This window comes from Schistocerca piceifrons, chromosome 7, assembly GCF_021461385.2.
Source record: "Schistocerca piceifrons isolate TAMUIC-IGC-003096 chromosome 7, iqSchPice1.1, whole genome shotgun sequence".
NCBI lineage: Eukaryota > Metazoa > Arthropoda > Insecta > Orthoptera > Acrididae > Schistocerca > Schistocerca piceifrons.
Window position 1 is genome coordinate 419,282,819 of NC_060144.1, and position 14,944 is coordinate 419,297,762.

The 14,944-nt window shown below is 43.4% G+C and overlaps 1 protein-coding gene across 1 annotated transcript in view; it reads left to right on the forward strand.

The window, feature by feature from the left end:
- Positions 1-14,944, forward strand: part of LOC124805752 (myrosinase 1-like) — a 75,997-nt gene that overhangs the window by 29,614 nt on the left and 31,439 nt on the right. The window contains exon 5 of the mRNA XM_047266320.1: positions 5,816-5,999. Coding sequence (XP_047122276.1) covers positions 5,816-5,999 — 184 coding nt within the window. The remainder of the gene's footprint in view (positions 1-5,815; positions 6,000-14,944) is intronic.

A 14,944-nucleotide genomic window follows, 5' to 3' on the forward strand; every position in this document is an offset into this window, starting at 1 on the left:
ATCCGTTCTATTAGAATCCTAGCAGCGCTGTAATGCTATCATTTTTGCGCCTGAAGTTCTTCAAGTTTCGTTTGAGCCGTTGGACGTCGGTAGTTGTGAATGCAAGCGGCCTGTCACACTTACAGGCTCTAGTCACAATTGATTTTACAAGCTATTAGACGCTTTGTAGATATGCGACCCCAGAGGACGACACTTGCAGTGGTAATCACTCAGATTGTTCAGTACAGGTGCAGGAGAAGTTTAATTACCAATAAATAAACAATTAAACCTTTATAAATAAAAGGAATGGAAAGTTATCTTTCCTGGTAACTAAAAAAATATTCCAGAATGTGTAACATGTTTTATACTCGAATACTGACACAGCGAGTGCATAACTCAGGCGTATGGATCCACATGTTAACATTTATATGAGGGTCGCCTCGTCAGATGGTTGTACTACAGAAGAAATAGATCAATTCGTTCAAGTCAGTTATTAATTTATTGATTGAAAAGTAATACGATTCACGGATCAAAGGAAATTCACAGCGACAATTCACTGTGTCATGGATAAGAGAATTACTCCACACGGAATCACAAGCAGAAAGAAACTGGTCTTGAAAAAAAAATTGTGGCGATATTGACTTCATTCAATAAAAGGTGACAGCACCTGAATGCTCTTGGAAGACTACTACCTAACAAGCCAATTAACTTTCAAAGTCTGAGCAGCTCGCAAATGCAGTAATACTGGAGAAGTTCGAACCATGATCACAGTCCCAAGAAATCCGTTATAAAAAGGAAATTCACGTCGTGAAATAAACCCGCAAATAATGAGTCATTCAGAGAAAAAGCAAGGTAAATGCTAACCGTTACACTTACTCGAAAAGAACAGCGAAAGAAGCTGGGACGGACACGTTTCTATATCTCCGAAACGAAACATCCACCGAATTGTGAATACCACGTCCCCTAAAACAACCTGACTGTCCTATATTCCTCACCGCTCCAGTACGCTACTGGAGGAGGGGTACAATTCCTAGTTCTGCCACAGTGGTAGACGAGAATTTCACGTCACATTCATAACTGCAGGTGACGCCCCCAGAAATTTCTCCAAAGATGCTTGTTGTATTTCTGCAAACTGATTAGAAGTTGGTGCTAGATGGGCTTTCATCCCGATTGGCTAAAATTCGTCTGGTGGAAAATGCAGCTCGTTCCCACGTTGTGTACGGTAATATGGCGGTGTCTCTTTCTCTGTGATTGCTTCTATGACATCCCGAGGGCGTTCTGGCTACCAACCAGGGACCACTTCTCACAGGTCTGAGAAGGCGTCTTATGGTACCCTTGTCTGGGAGCGCCATTACTTGCATCAGCATCGTCACGCGGCTCTAGTCTCCGTGGAGGAATTCAGGGTAACGTCCCAAAAAATCCGCTCCTCGGCCACCCAATGTCCTAAGTTTGCAGTCGGTCTCTCTCACCACGTTACTGCAACAGGGAATTTAAAGAGCTCAATACTCCAGACTTCACAAGCCATGATCCTTTATCCAGAAAATTTCGGATAATACAACAGCTATGACTATATTTATGGTCGCTTAGTGACAGTGTGACTAACCATTTACGTAACTGCGTGTCTCATAGTTCGTTCGGTGACTACGTCCACGTCTACTTTAAGGCACGCCTAACGCTGGAGGAATTGGAATTAAGATGGGCTAGTGAAGAGCATGATATTTTTTGGCAGATTCAAATACACTCTCCAAACCTCAAAAGCAACTTGCTACCCATTCGCCTCTGCTAATACGGTTTTCACGTTATCGTTCCCTTTCATATCGCTTTCTTAGTTAAAATACTGTATTTTGGCATCTTTAAATGAGTGGTTTAAATTTGTATAGGATCCACGCTGTGTCTTGACTGTGTAATGTTGGATTCATTTTAATAATGCAGAAGTGATGGTGAGTTGCAATCTGCTGCTCCACTTTCATAATTAAGAGAACGCCCAAACTCTTAAAATTGGTTCATATTTTTAGAAATTGGTTCTTATCCATATTTGTGCAGAATTTTGTCACTGAAATATACAATGTAAGAGACATCCTAGTTACAGCTTACGTAGGAAATATTTGGCGCACTTTACGGAAAACAAAACATCTGTAGGTATTTTATTAAGCAAGAGGCTTGTGCCGAAAGTGTAGGCTACTTAATTAGGAAATGGATTTTTATCTATGGCGATGGGACCGTCCGCCGACACGTTCGCTCTGATATTCTGTTTAATAGTGGTTAAGTAAACACGTCACTGTATTGACAATATAAACGCAATATTAATAAGGTAGCCCTACTTCAGTAGTTGGTTTATTTATTACAGGGAATGCCTGACGAGATTATAACGGGAATACGGTGTATCACATTTTTCACGTGATACTACACGAATAAAACTGGGAGTTTAGCAGCACTACACAAAAACATTTCTTCGGAGACACACTTCAGTAGCACTAAGAATGTATGCAAAATATGATACAACCACAAATGTATAAATATAATTAAAAATAATCAATAAAAAATAACATAAAATGAGTGTGGTGGCTTTATACATCAAATTACATTAACTTAACTCCGTCTCAACAGGCCTCATCACACAGGCGTCACTGGATGCGTATATGGAGGGCATGTGGTCGTCACACCACTCTCCCGGCCGTATGTCTGTTTGCTAGACCGGAGCCGCTACTCCTCAATCAAGCAGCTCCTCGGTTTGCCCCACAAGGGCTGAGTGGACCCTCCTATGCCAACAGCGCTCGGCAGATCAGATGACCACCCATCCAAGTGCTAGCCCTGTCGGACAGCGCATAACTTCGATGATCTGACGGGAACCATTGTTACCACTGCTGCAAGGCCGTTGGCCTCAACTTACAGTAATAATCATTTATTTGGAATGAATTTTTATGCTATATGTGAAACAAGCTTTCGCAGAATAGTCAGCGAATGTTTGTTTCACATACAACACGTATATATGATAATGGATAGATTCCCAAAGACGTCGTATGAGCACTGAATTCGTTCTGTGCCTGATGTTTGACTTTTTCCATTGCGACGAAGTCCGCCTGAATGCAGAAGTACTGACTGTCTTATTTTCAAGTTTGACGTAGGATAACAAATGACAAAATAATATTTTCCTTTGTGCGATATAATTACAAATTAACTTTTCCGATCTTTTCCTTTGATTGCACTACACACATCGAAAAAGGTTTGCATCACCCAGCTTCCCAGAACTCCTGAAGATAGACATCGACTGTGGATATTGTATCGCAGACACAGTCCCTTCGACTGTGCAGAGATGTCACTAAATCCACCCAAAGATGTAAACAACCATGCATGAGCAGCCCCTATTAGACGAAGGGGATCCGATAGTTGATCAGTTCCAGTCGTTCCACCCGCTCAGGTTGTCTGTAGTTCTACCATGCCAAGACGGTCAATACCGCGGTTCGATCGCGTCCGCATTCTTAATTCGTGCCAGGAAGGGCTCTCAACAAGGGAATTGTCCAGGCGTCTGGGAGTGAACGAAAGCGATGTTGTTTGGACATGTAGGAGACACAGAGAGACAGGAACTGTCGATGAGATGCCTCGCTCAGGTCGCCTAAGGGGTTTCCTTGCAGCCACAGAACGTTGTTTATGACTCATACTGTGCGCAATAGGCTGCATTATGCAACTTCACTCGCAACGTCCATTTCGAAGCCCATCTTTGCAACCGTGACACCATACAGCGCGGTACAGACAGGTCCAAGAAGATGCCGTATGGACCGCTAAGGATTCGCATCACGCTCTCTTCACCGATGAGCGTCGCAAATGTCTTCAACAAGACAATCGTCGGAAACGTGTCTGGAGTCAACCCGGTCAGGCTGAAAGCCTTAGAAACACTGTCCAGCGAGTGCAGCAAGGTGGAGGTTCCCTGCTGTTTTGGCGTACGTACGCCGTTGGTGGTCAGGGAAGGCACCGTAACGTATGGAATGCCATCCTCCGACCGACAGTGAAACCATATCGGTAGCATATTGGCTAGGCATTCGTCTTCATGGACGACAGTTCGCACCCGATCGTGCACATCTGGTGAATGACATCCCTCGACTAGTGTGGTCAGCGTGTTCTACAAACATGAACCCCATCGAACATGCCTGGGATCGATTGAAAAGGGCTGTTTATGGACGACGTGACCCTACAACCACTCTGAAGGATCTACGCCGAATCGCCGTTGAGGAGTCGGACAGTATGGACAAAAACTGCCTTGATGAACTTGTGGATAGTATGCCACGACGAATACAGGCTTGCATCAATGTAAGAGAACGTGCTACAGGGTATTAGAGGTACCGGTGTGTACAGCAGTCTAGACCACTACCTCTGAAGGTCTTGCTGTGTGGTGGCACAACATGCAATATGTGGTTTTCATGAGCAATAAAAAGGGCGGGAATGATGTTTATGTTGATCTCTATTCCAAATTTCTGTACAGGAGCTGGAACTCTCAGAACTGAGATGATGCTAAATTTTTTATGTGTGTATAAAACCGTTCTTTTAGCAAAATTTTATGATTCTTGATGAACGGAAAGTAACCAACAGCTTTTTATGAGTGAGTGTGCGATTAGCAATACATAGAACCTGAAGGGCTGTGTCTTACGACTGCACTGACTTAGAAGCTTCATTATTTTAGGAACTCCAAAGAACCACAGACCTCAGTATGTGTCATAAATTTCAACTTCATACGTCTACCCGTTCTCAGAACAAAGGTTTTCACATGGGGTACATTTTAACTTACACAAAGTACTGCAATTACAGCATTGACTTCTGTTACTTTACTGTGTCTTATTTCACCCAAAGTTGTTCGAAGGCAGGCAGTCCTCCACAAACCACCACAAAATTTCACATAACGCAAGGCAAGCCGACCTTGTAGGCGAACGGTGAGATGCGAGAACGGCAAGATCCTCATCGGCCAGTCCACCGTTGCGGCAGTTCTCCCGACGCCACACTACTGTCACTCATTTGCATTTGTTACAACTGAGAACGCAAAACGGCTTTGGTTGATATCTTCTCACTGCCATGAAGCACACGCAAAAGCACTCTGTCTTCGGCCACGAGTGGCCTACCGGGACCATCCGACCGCCGTGTCATCCTCCGAGGAGGACGCGGATAGCAGGGGCGTGGGGTCAGCACACCGCTCTCCCGGTCGTTATGATGGTATTCTTGACCGAAGCCGCTACTGTTCGGTCGAGTAGCTCCTCAATTGGCATCACGAGGCTGAGTGCACCCCTAAAACTGGCAACAGTGCATGGCAGCTGGATGGTCACCCATCCAAGTGCCGGCCACGTCCAACAGCGCTTAAGTTCGGTGATCTCACGGGAACCGGTGTATCCACTGCGGCAAGGCCTTTGCCAAGCACACGCAAGGTAGGTGAAGAACGAGCGATCGAGAGAGCTAGCTGCACCAGCCAATTCAACCGACAAATTACAGATAACACCGAAGTCAACTTTTAGCTTCGAAGTGCCACTTATTATTGAACCCATATATCTACCTTCGTTAATGTAGCAAATATAGAATTGAGAAATAGAATGTATCTCCTTGTATCACTCATTATTAGGTAACTGCCAGTTTTTATCTTGTTGTTACAAAAATCACTGGCAGGTGCGCACTGACATAAGTAAAAAAAATACTTGGACTAAACTAGGAAAACACAGGGAAAATAATAAGAAAAATCTGTAAAAGCAATTAGTATAACCGTTTATTATAATATGTTAAAAATCAAACCACATTTACTACCACTAGAATGCAGAGCCACTGTATCTAATGTTGTTGTGGGACCACGCCTCTTTGGCAGGTGAAGTGGTGGCTGACGTTCAACGAGCCGTACACGTTCACCCGCGGCTACGCCTCCAGCGGCAGTCAGGCACCTTCACAGAACGCTCCGGGCATCGGCGACTACCTGGCGGCGCACACCGTCATCAGGGCACACGGCATGGTCTACCGCCTCTACGACGAGCAGTACCGCCCCACGCAGAATGGTAGGCCCAGACGCTTCACAGCAATTCACCTGCTCTCATCTTCCTTCTTCTACTTCTTCTTCTTTTTCTTATGCGTTTGTCCCGCGTCAGTGCAGGGTAGGCGACGTAATTTACGCATTTGGCATAGTTAATTTAAGAGGTGACTGGATACCCTTCACGTTGCTATCCCGTTACCCCCAGAGACTGAACCTATGTACGGCTAGCTGTCTGCTTGTAGTGTTATTCATATGGAAGTGAGCGAAAGTTTTCTAAATGTTTGCGGATTGCGTAACTGAGGTGGAGCTTTGGTACTAGACCGGTATAGATCTAGTGAGATGTGGGAAACTGCCCAGAAACCACATCAAGGATGGCCGGCACGTCGGTCCTCGTGATAAATCCGCCGTGAAGTGGCCAACTCGCTTCAAAACCTGGACATAACAGAAAATTGGACATAAAACTCTGCAAAACGGTGTTCTTTATAGATTGTTTGGATTACTGAGCAGGGATCTGAGTTGGAATTACCTACTTGACACATCAAAAACTATAAATTTAGAAGATTCCAGTAAAACATCGGGTATAAAGTATTGTGAGGTCGCTTATAATGAAGGAGAAGTCGAAATGACGTACTGAAATGTTGGATTAGATAATTTACATTTTTAAATCGAAATCGTAGTCACTTTTGTCGCTTGTATCATTATCGCTTCCAGAAACGCCGCTGTCTGATTGTCTCTCGACAGATGGTTCGAAAAACCGATCTTTTACCTTAGGTGGCATCTTTTTATCTACTTCAGTTGTCGTTCTCTGGAATCCCCGGTTGAGTGATTCCGAAAGTGGCACACACCGATGGAATACGTCACGCATGCAAAGGGCGTACCACTGAATTGCTGAAGTGCCTAAACAAGACTGTATTTGCAATGCGAATGACGTCAGATGTAGCAGATATAAATATAAAAAGCTTGCTTACTTTGCTTAATTTCATTCTATCGTGTCATATGGGATCATATTCTGGGGTAACTCGTCAAACCGGGCAAAACTTTTCAGAGTCAAAGGCATTAATAAGACATGTTTGTGGTGTAAATTCAAGAAGATCATGTAGAAATTCGTTTAGAAATTCGTTCAAGGAACTGCGTACTCTAACCTCTGTTTCTCAGTATATTTATTCCTTAATGAGATAGGTTGCAAATGGTTCAAATGGCCCAAAGCACTGTGGGACTTAACATCTGAGGTCATCAGTCCCATTGATTTAGAACTACTTAAACCTAATTAACCTAAGGACATCACACACATCCATGGTGGAGGCAGGATTCGAACCTGATACCGTAGCAGCCGCATGGTTCCGGACTGAAGCGCCTAGTACCACTCGGTCAGAGCGGCCGGTTATGTTGCAAACAACATATCTCTATTTTTAATGCTAGGAATAAGAACGAATTACAGAAATCTCTAAACTACTTACCGTGATCCAGAAAGGCCTCCAGTATTCAGGAACAAACATTCAATAAAGTGCCAGCAACCATTAAAAACTTGGGTTTAGATAAAGCACAGTTTTAAGAGGGTTTGAAAGACTTTTTGCTAGGCAACTGCTTCTGCTCTATAGATAAGTAAGTGTCTTAACAGAAGCTGTTAGACCAGCTTACTGCGAAAGCAAAGAGAGCTTCACTCCAAGTTTAAACGCAGCCAAAACCTCTCAGACAAACAGAAGCTAAACGATGTCAAAGTTAGCGTAAGGAGGGCTATGCGTGAAGCGTTCAGTGAATTCGAAAGTAAAATTCTATTTACCGACTTGACAGAAAATCCTAGGAAGTTCTGGTCTTACGTTAAATCAGTAAGTGGCTCGAAACAGCATATCCAGACACTCCGGGATGTTGATGGCATTGAAAAAGAGGATGACACGCGTAAAGCAGAAATACTAAACACCTTTTTCCAAAGCCGTTTCACAGAGGAGGACCGCACTGCAGTTCCTTCTCTAAATCCTCGCACAAACGAAAAAATGGCTGACATCGAAATAAATGTACAAGGAATAGAAAAGCAACTGGAATCACTCAACAGAGGAAAGTCCACTGGACCTGACGGGATACCAGTTCGATTCTACATAGAGTACGCGAAAGAACTTGCCCCCCTTCTAACAGCTGTGTACCGCAAGTCTCTAGAGAAACGGAAGGTTCCAAATGACTGGAAAAGAGCACAGGTAGTCCCAGTCTTCAAGAAGGGTCGTCGAGCAGATGCGCAAAACTATAGACCTATATCTCTGACGTCGATCTGTTGTAGAATTTTAGAACATGTTCTTTGCTCGAGTATCATGTCGTTTTTGGAAACCCAGAATCTACTCTGAAGGAATCAACTTGGATTACGGAAACAGCGATCGTGTGAGACCCAACGCGCTTTGTTTGTTCATGAGACCCAGAAAATATTAGATGCAGGCTTCCAGGTAGATGCTATTTTCCTTGACTTCCGGAAGGCGTTCGATGCAGTTCCGCACTGTCGCCTGATAAACAAAGTAAGAGCCTACGGAATATCAGACCAGCTGTGTGGCTGGATTGAAGAGTTTTTAGCAAACAGAACACAGCATGTTGTTACCAATGGACAGACGTCTACAGACGTTAAAGTAACCTCTGGCGTGCCACAGGGGAGTGTTATGGGACCATTGCTTTTCACAATATATATAAATTACCTAGTAGATAGTGTCGGAAGTTCCATGTGGCTTTTCGCGGATGGTGCTGTAGTTTACAGAGAAGTTGCAGCATTAGAAAATTGTAGCGAAATGCAGGAATATCTGCAGCGGATAGGCACTTGGTGCAGGGAGTGGCAACTGACCCTTAACATAGACAAATGTAATGTACTGCGAATACATAGAAAGAAGGATCCTTTATTGTATGATTATATGATAGCGGAAGAAACACTGGTAGCAGTTACTTCTCTAAAATATCTGGGAGTGTGCGTGCGGAACGATTTGAAGTGGAATGATCATATAAAATTAATTGTTGGTAAGGCGGGTACCAGGTTGAGATTCATTGGGAGAGTCCTTAGAAAATGTAGTCGATCAACAAAGAAGGTGGCTAACAAAACACTCGTTCGACCTATACTTGAGTATTGCTCATCAGTGTGGGATCCGTACCAGATCGGGTTGACGGAGGAGATAGAGAAGATTGAAAGAAGGGCGGCGCGTTTCGTCACAGGGTTATTTGGTAACCTTGATAGCGTTACGATGTTTAGCAAACTCAAGTGGCAGACTCTGCAAGAGAGGCGCTCTGCCTCGCGGTGTAGCTTGCTCGCCAGGTTTCAATAGGATGCGTTTCTGGATGAGGTATCGAATATATTGCTTCCCCCTACTTATACCTCCCGAGGAGATCACGAATATAAAATTAGAGAGATTCGAGCGCGCACGGAGGCTTTCAGACAGTCGTTCTTCCCGCGAACCATACGCGACTGGAACAGGAAAGGGAGGTAATGACAGTGGCACGTAAAATGCCCTCCGCCACACACCTTTGGGTGGCTTGCGGAGTATAAATGTGGATGTAGATGTAGGTAAAAATATTTGTCAGACACCAGTTTTCACAGCACTTGGTCACAACAGTCGAGATTACATATTTTGTGCATCATAAACTTATTAAAACTCATAACTACGGAGGCTTGAACTTAAATAGTGGCAATCTGCTGTGGAGACACTATGCAATGAAATCTACTATTGTCGCTGACAGCACACGTTGTTGACGTACCTACTTTAGCACCGAGCAAATGGACTCGCCCGTCCTATGTCACCTGCGTGCGCACAATCAAGGGAAACAGAGTCACTTGTGAGCGAGCAGCCTAGCGTAACGGTGTCACTATGTCTTCTGAACAGGTACAACGAAGTTTCATCAAGATTGTATGTGCCAGCGGTCGTACAGCACGACAGTGTCATCAAGGTCTTCAAGAGGCGTGCGGGGAATCGGCATTGCCGTACAGAACAGTGGCACGTTGGGTGAAAGCCTTCAACGAAGGTCGGAAAACTGTAGCAGACATGCATGGGGCAGGTCGTCCTGGCATCTGCGAAGAAGAAGTGCATGCTGTTCGTTTTAGGAGCATCACCTGCGACCAGCTTTGCGAAAGAAGCGGCGACACTTTCTGCGCAACCCACCCATCATAGGCACGACAATGCGCTGTCGCACACAGCGCTAGCTGTGGGTGCTCTGTCCGGTCGATGGGGCTGGGAAGTACTGCATCATCCACCATACTCCACGGACTTAAGTCCTTGTGACTTTCATTTGATTTCGAAGATGGAGGAACGACATCTTATGATTCGCTTCGGAACTGTTCAGAGATTCGACAGGCAGTAGACAGCTCCATTCGCACCATCAACAGAATATGCTCTGCTAACGGTTTACTGCGCCTTCCACATCGCTGGCAACGGGTTCTACACAACGCTGGTGACTATTTTGAAGGGCAGTAACAGGTGCAAACATGTAACTCTTTTGTATCGGTTGTGAATAAATAGTTGCCACTATTTAAGTTTCAACCCTCGTATATTTCATTCTGACGGTGTATTAATTCTGTTAATATTAGTGTGACCTAATATTTGCAATCCTCAAACCGTCACAAAGGGCAATCATAAGGAAACACAAACAAAGGCTTGTAGTTCACAATAATTTATTACAAATGTCCCCAAAAATAGTTTTACAAAATCTTTTACAAAACCGGCCTTCCAATAGCCACCAATAACAAATATATTTAAAAACCTTATACAGTCGTTACAAGAGGACCCTTCCTTTTAACTAAATAACAAATAGACCTAGATAAATGTAGATTACAAGCATAATAGCCCACAAATTTAACAGGAATTTACCGAAACAAAATCCTCGTTGGTAAAACAAGCAACAGAACAGAACATTAAATAACAAATATTACGTAAAAGAGCTAATTCCCCAACGGGGACCTTAGACTGAAAGACAGATCACAGAGCAACGTAATTCCTGCAATTATACAGTGACTTATGCCACTGAACTCACTTGTGAAATCCCTTCAAGCATAACAACAATATTTAAGCAGAAAAGACAGTTATGTTAATAGTCGGTTCAAGTTCCACGCAACAGCGGCCACACCCCCAACGGATGACACACCTTAATACAATAGTGACCCAATTACTAGGAACAGGGGACGCACTCTGGAGCAGCCAGGACACATTGACAATAAGAATCTCCAAATAATTACAAGAGAGAGTACCCAACTTCTGTTAACTACTGGGGCGAGCATCGACCCTGACAGGAAACACACAAGTAGCGCCGAGCCTCATCAGAATGTAGCCGGCCGAGCTAAAGGCGTCGAAAACATATTTCAATCAAGGCGCTGCACCCTGTTGTGGTCAATCCGGAGCTGAATGTGCCCGCTGCTCGTAGTACACTGTAACATAAAAAAAGAAACCAGACAACCAAACCAAAGGACACAACACAAACCCTCTTATTTTGAGAGTTATGCCCCCCTTTAAATTAATACCCTTAACGCATGGAAGACCTAAACAAATAGCATTGAAAATTATTCACTTCTGACAGCTCATAATTCTTTACTCCTGCAGGCAGACCCCAATAACAAGCATAAAGTCTGGAGAAGTTAACGGCCTGCTGAACCAAGAGCATAAAAACCCATAATACAAGACACCAAAGTCACAACCCCTTCAAGCGGAGACTACAGAACAAATCATAAGATACTCAAGTAACATTACAAGCACACTGTCTTCACACTAAACTTGTCCTCCGCACTATCGTAGAATGTCTCATGCAGCCTGCACACTACTCACGCTTAGTGCTCCCGTCACTGAACATAGTCTTACACTTTTAACACCACTACTCAACATATACTGGAACCAATAGTGAATTCCTTATTCCCGCCACTTGAGACACGAGTATGATCTACAGAAGATCTCGGAGGATTAAAGTCGGCACGCGCATATTTTTTGTATTTCTGTTCCATTCAGGTCTGACCTGAGTTGGATCAATGTGCACGAGGTGGATTCAATTCGGTGCCAGTGCGCAGCACCAACTCGAAAACGGTGCCTTACAACAGACAACTGTCCGGACCAGTTTCCACGTTTCTTGGACGGGGACTTCCAGCTTAAACATTTGCCTTACGACCCCTTACGGCCCCGAAAACCCTGCTTTGAACTAGGCGATTGGAACTATTTTTAATTTAGTTCAGGAATGACGTGTCTTAGACAAAATATATGAGTGAGTACAGAAGATATTACACAGCAATTGTACTAAATATGTGGTTTATGAAACACATTTTGGGGCTGTGTTACTCGATTATCGGTACTATGAAACAAGGAAAACACAGTCCATTTTTCCACATTATTACAACACTGAGATCTATGGCAAGCCACTGGTATGGCCATTTTCATTTAATATGAGGATGACGCTCTACTAAGAGGATAATGAACAAGCATAATGTTAGCGAAACCGACTGCAGTGACTCTGCATGCTGGCCGCTAACTAAATACCTGTAACATGATGCAGGTCGTTTTTTTCTTCACATTCTGAGAGAGCTTGGGAAAGGGGCACACACTGGATCCGTCACAGACAAAACAGTGTGGGACGAAACAAAGCAGCAGAATTTAAAAGCCGCCAAAGTCTCTGACATTCTCACGGGGAAGGTGTTGTCTCCATGAAAGTTGCCCTGCGGGATCAGTTCTACTGCTCGTCACCAGCCTAGCAGCCAAGTAGTGCCTACGTGGCGAACTATTGTCAGTGGGAGACCGGCGCTCTGCCATGTTCTGTAGACTGCCTTCAGTAAATAACAGTCTAACAATTTCCTAAAAAATCGCAGCTAGCACGAAAATAAAAGCCTCGGCTCCAGTACAGTTTTTACTTTCTGAGAACCTCTGATGGGTGCAAAAATGCTGATAGAAATGATTGTGGTGTGATGAACACGGATCACAGAGAGAGGCTTTTAGGGAAAGAGGGGTTGATCAAAGAGTCACTGCACTTTTAATGTGCCGTGTTTTTCTTGGTGGGAATTTTGCGGACGAAGCAATCATAGCATTGGTGGGCTACGTGTTCTTATTCATTGATAAGCGGTCATGTCTTGTTTGGCAGGAAGGAAATAGTAGGTTTTACGGTTCTTCTAGAAAGGAGACCGAGTTTGAAGAGGGAGGCGGGTGTGCATGGAAGAGTTCGTCCGAAGATGGAGACGGGGATGGATTTAGGAGTTCCTTCACGGTTCAGTGTTCGTATAGGTGGAACAGCGCTCCATGTTCCATACTTCAGAGAGACAGCTATGACGGAAATGCTCCGCATGTCTCATGCTGATACTTTATGGACAGCGTTATTAGTAGCACCGGCACCTTAGAAAAACCCTTGATCAGAATTTAGTCAAGGCACTGCAGATATGTCTCAAATCCAGTAGTGCTATGGGCAGACGCTTGCACTTCCCAGTCCAACCGACAGCCCATAGTCACTGTGTTCGTTTTGTTAGATGTACATTGATCATTTTTAGAATTACAGTTGCATCAAACGGATATGTTTTGGTTGGTTGACCAAACAGCGAGGTCATCGGTTCATCGGGTTAGGGGAGTATGGGGAAGGAAGTCGGACCTACCCTTTCAAAGGAACCATCCCAGGATTCGCCTGTAGCGATTTAGGAAAATTATGAAAATGCTCGGTGGGCATGCTATCAGGACTTTCAAGTAGCCCTGAGAACCAGCAGATACACGTAGTACATTCTATGCAGTGCATCTTTGAAATATTAACTGAGGTTGTTAGATAGTCCTATATATTTCATATTTGAGTATTTGGTTGAATAAATGTATGTATTCGTTTGAAATTTGTGTCAGTTAACATTTTCATTTAATCTTATTTTAATATTGTGCAGTTCCCCACTTTAGGTACGACTGCTAGTGCCATAATTTTGTTTGTGCACAGTAATTCAGCTCCTGTCTTACAGGTGTGTCCAGCTTTCATCTAATTTTCTCCATCAGGGTAATCATATGAAACACACACTGGGTTTTGCAGTTGTATGTACTAAAATAAGAAGCTTAGGGCTCGTAAATGTGTATTTGTTCATGTGTATATTGGGTAAGGTCAAAAACTTGTAAACAGTTTGCTGGCGAATCGCTTATTAAATATTTCATCTATGAGAATGATCCTAAAATAACTTGTTTCGTTAAATATCAGAGGGCAGTCTTTAATCTCTCTTCCCGTTCAAAACAATAATGGTTCCTGCTCTCTGAATGCATACAAGAGACTGCTGATGTGCTGATTTTTGTTTCACTCTTTCTTTTTTTTTTTATCAGACGTACAACTAAGTAAGCTGCGCCTACCTTGTGATAAATATGGCTAGTTTTGTTGGAGTCTCTGTTCCCACTGTCTCTGCAGTATTCAATATGGCAATTCCTCCTTCTTAAACATAACGAAATACACAGTTAAGCTTCTAGAAGACTGATAATTGAGTGGTTATCAGAGTAATTTGGCAGTTTCAGAGATTTAAATTTATGTAATACAGTTTATGTCAGGATGTTCAGCTGGAATGGATACTATATTCATACAGACACCTGTTCCATTTGGATAGATAGCTCACTCAAATTTTATTCAAACAAATAGGAGATCATTTAATGATTACCAGTAACACTAAACTGGCCTTACTGCGTGTTTACACTTCAACGTCTCCAACAGTTTTTCCTACAACAACACCATTATTACGAATGCCCTTTTTAAATAATGTTCTTCCTTGTTTATGTGTAGCATCATCGATCATCAGACCAGGAAGAGTATCTGATGCGAGTATCGTAATATTCTTAATGAACTGGCGAAATGTGCGGTCAGCATACACATTTAGGAATAAAGTGCCGAACATGACTGCGAACTCGTATGTAGACTTTATAGCTTCAGTTGAGGGCAGACTGAATTTAATTTTCCTTCTTCGCCAATAAATAATTATTAATATCCTTTAACGCAACTTTTTGTTCCTCTCTCGCTAATCGAACCACTAATGAATCGAACTAA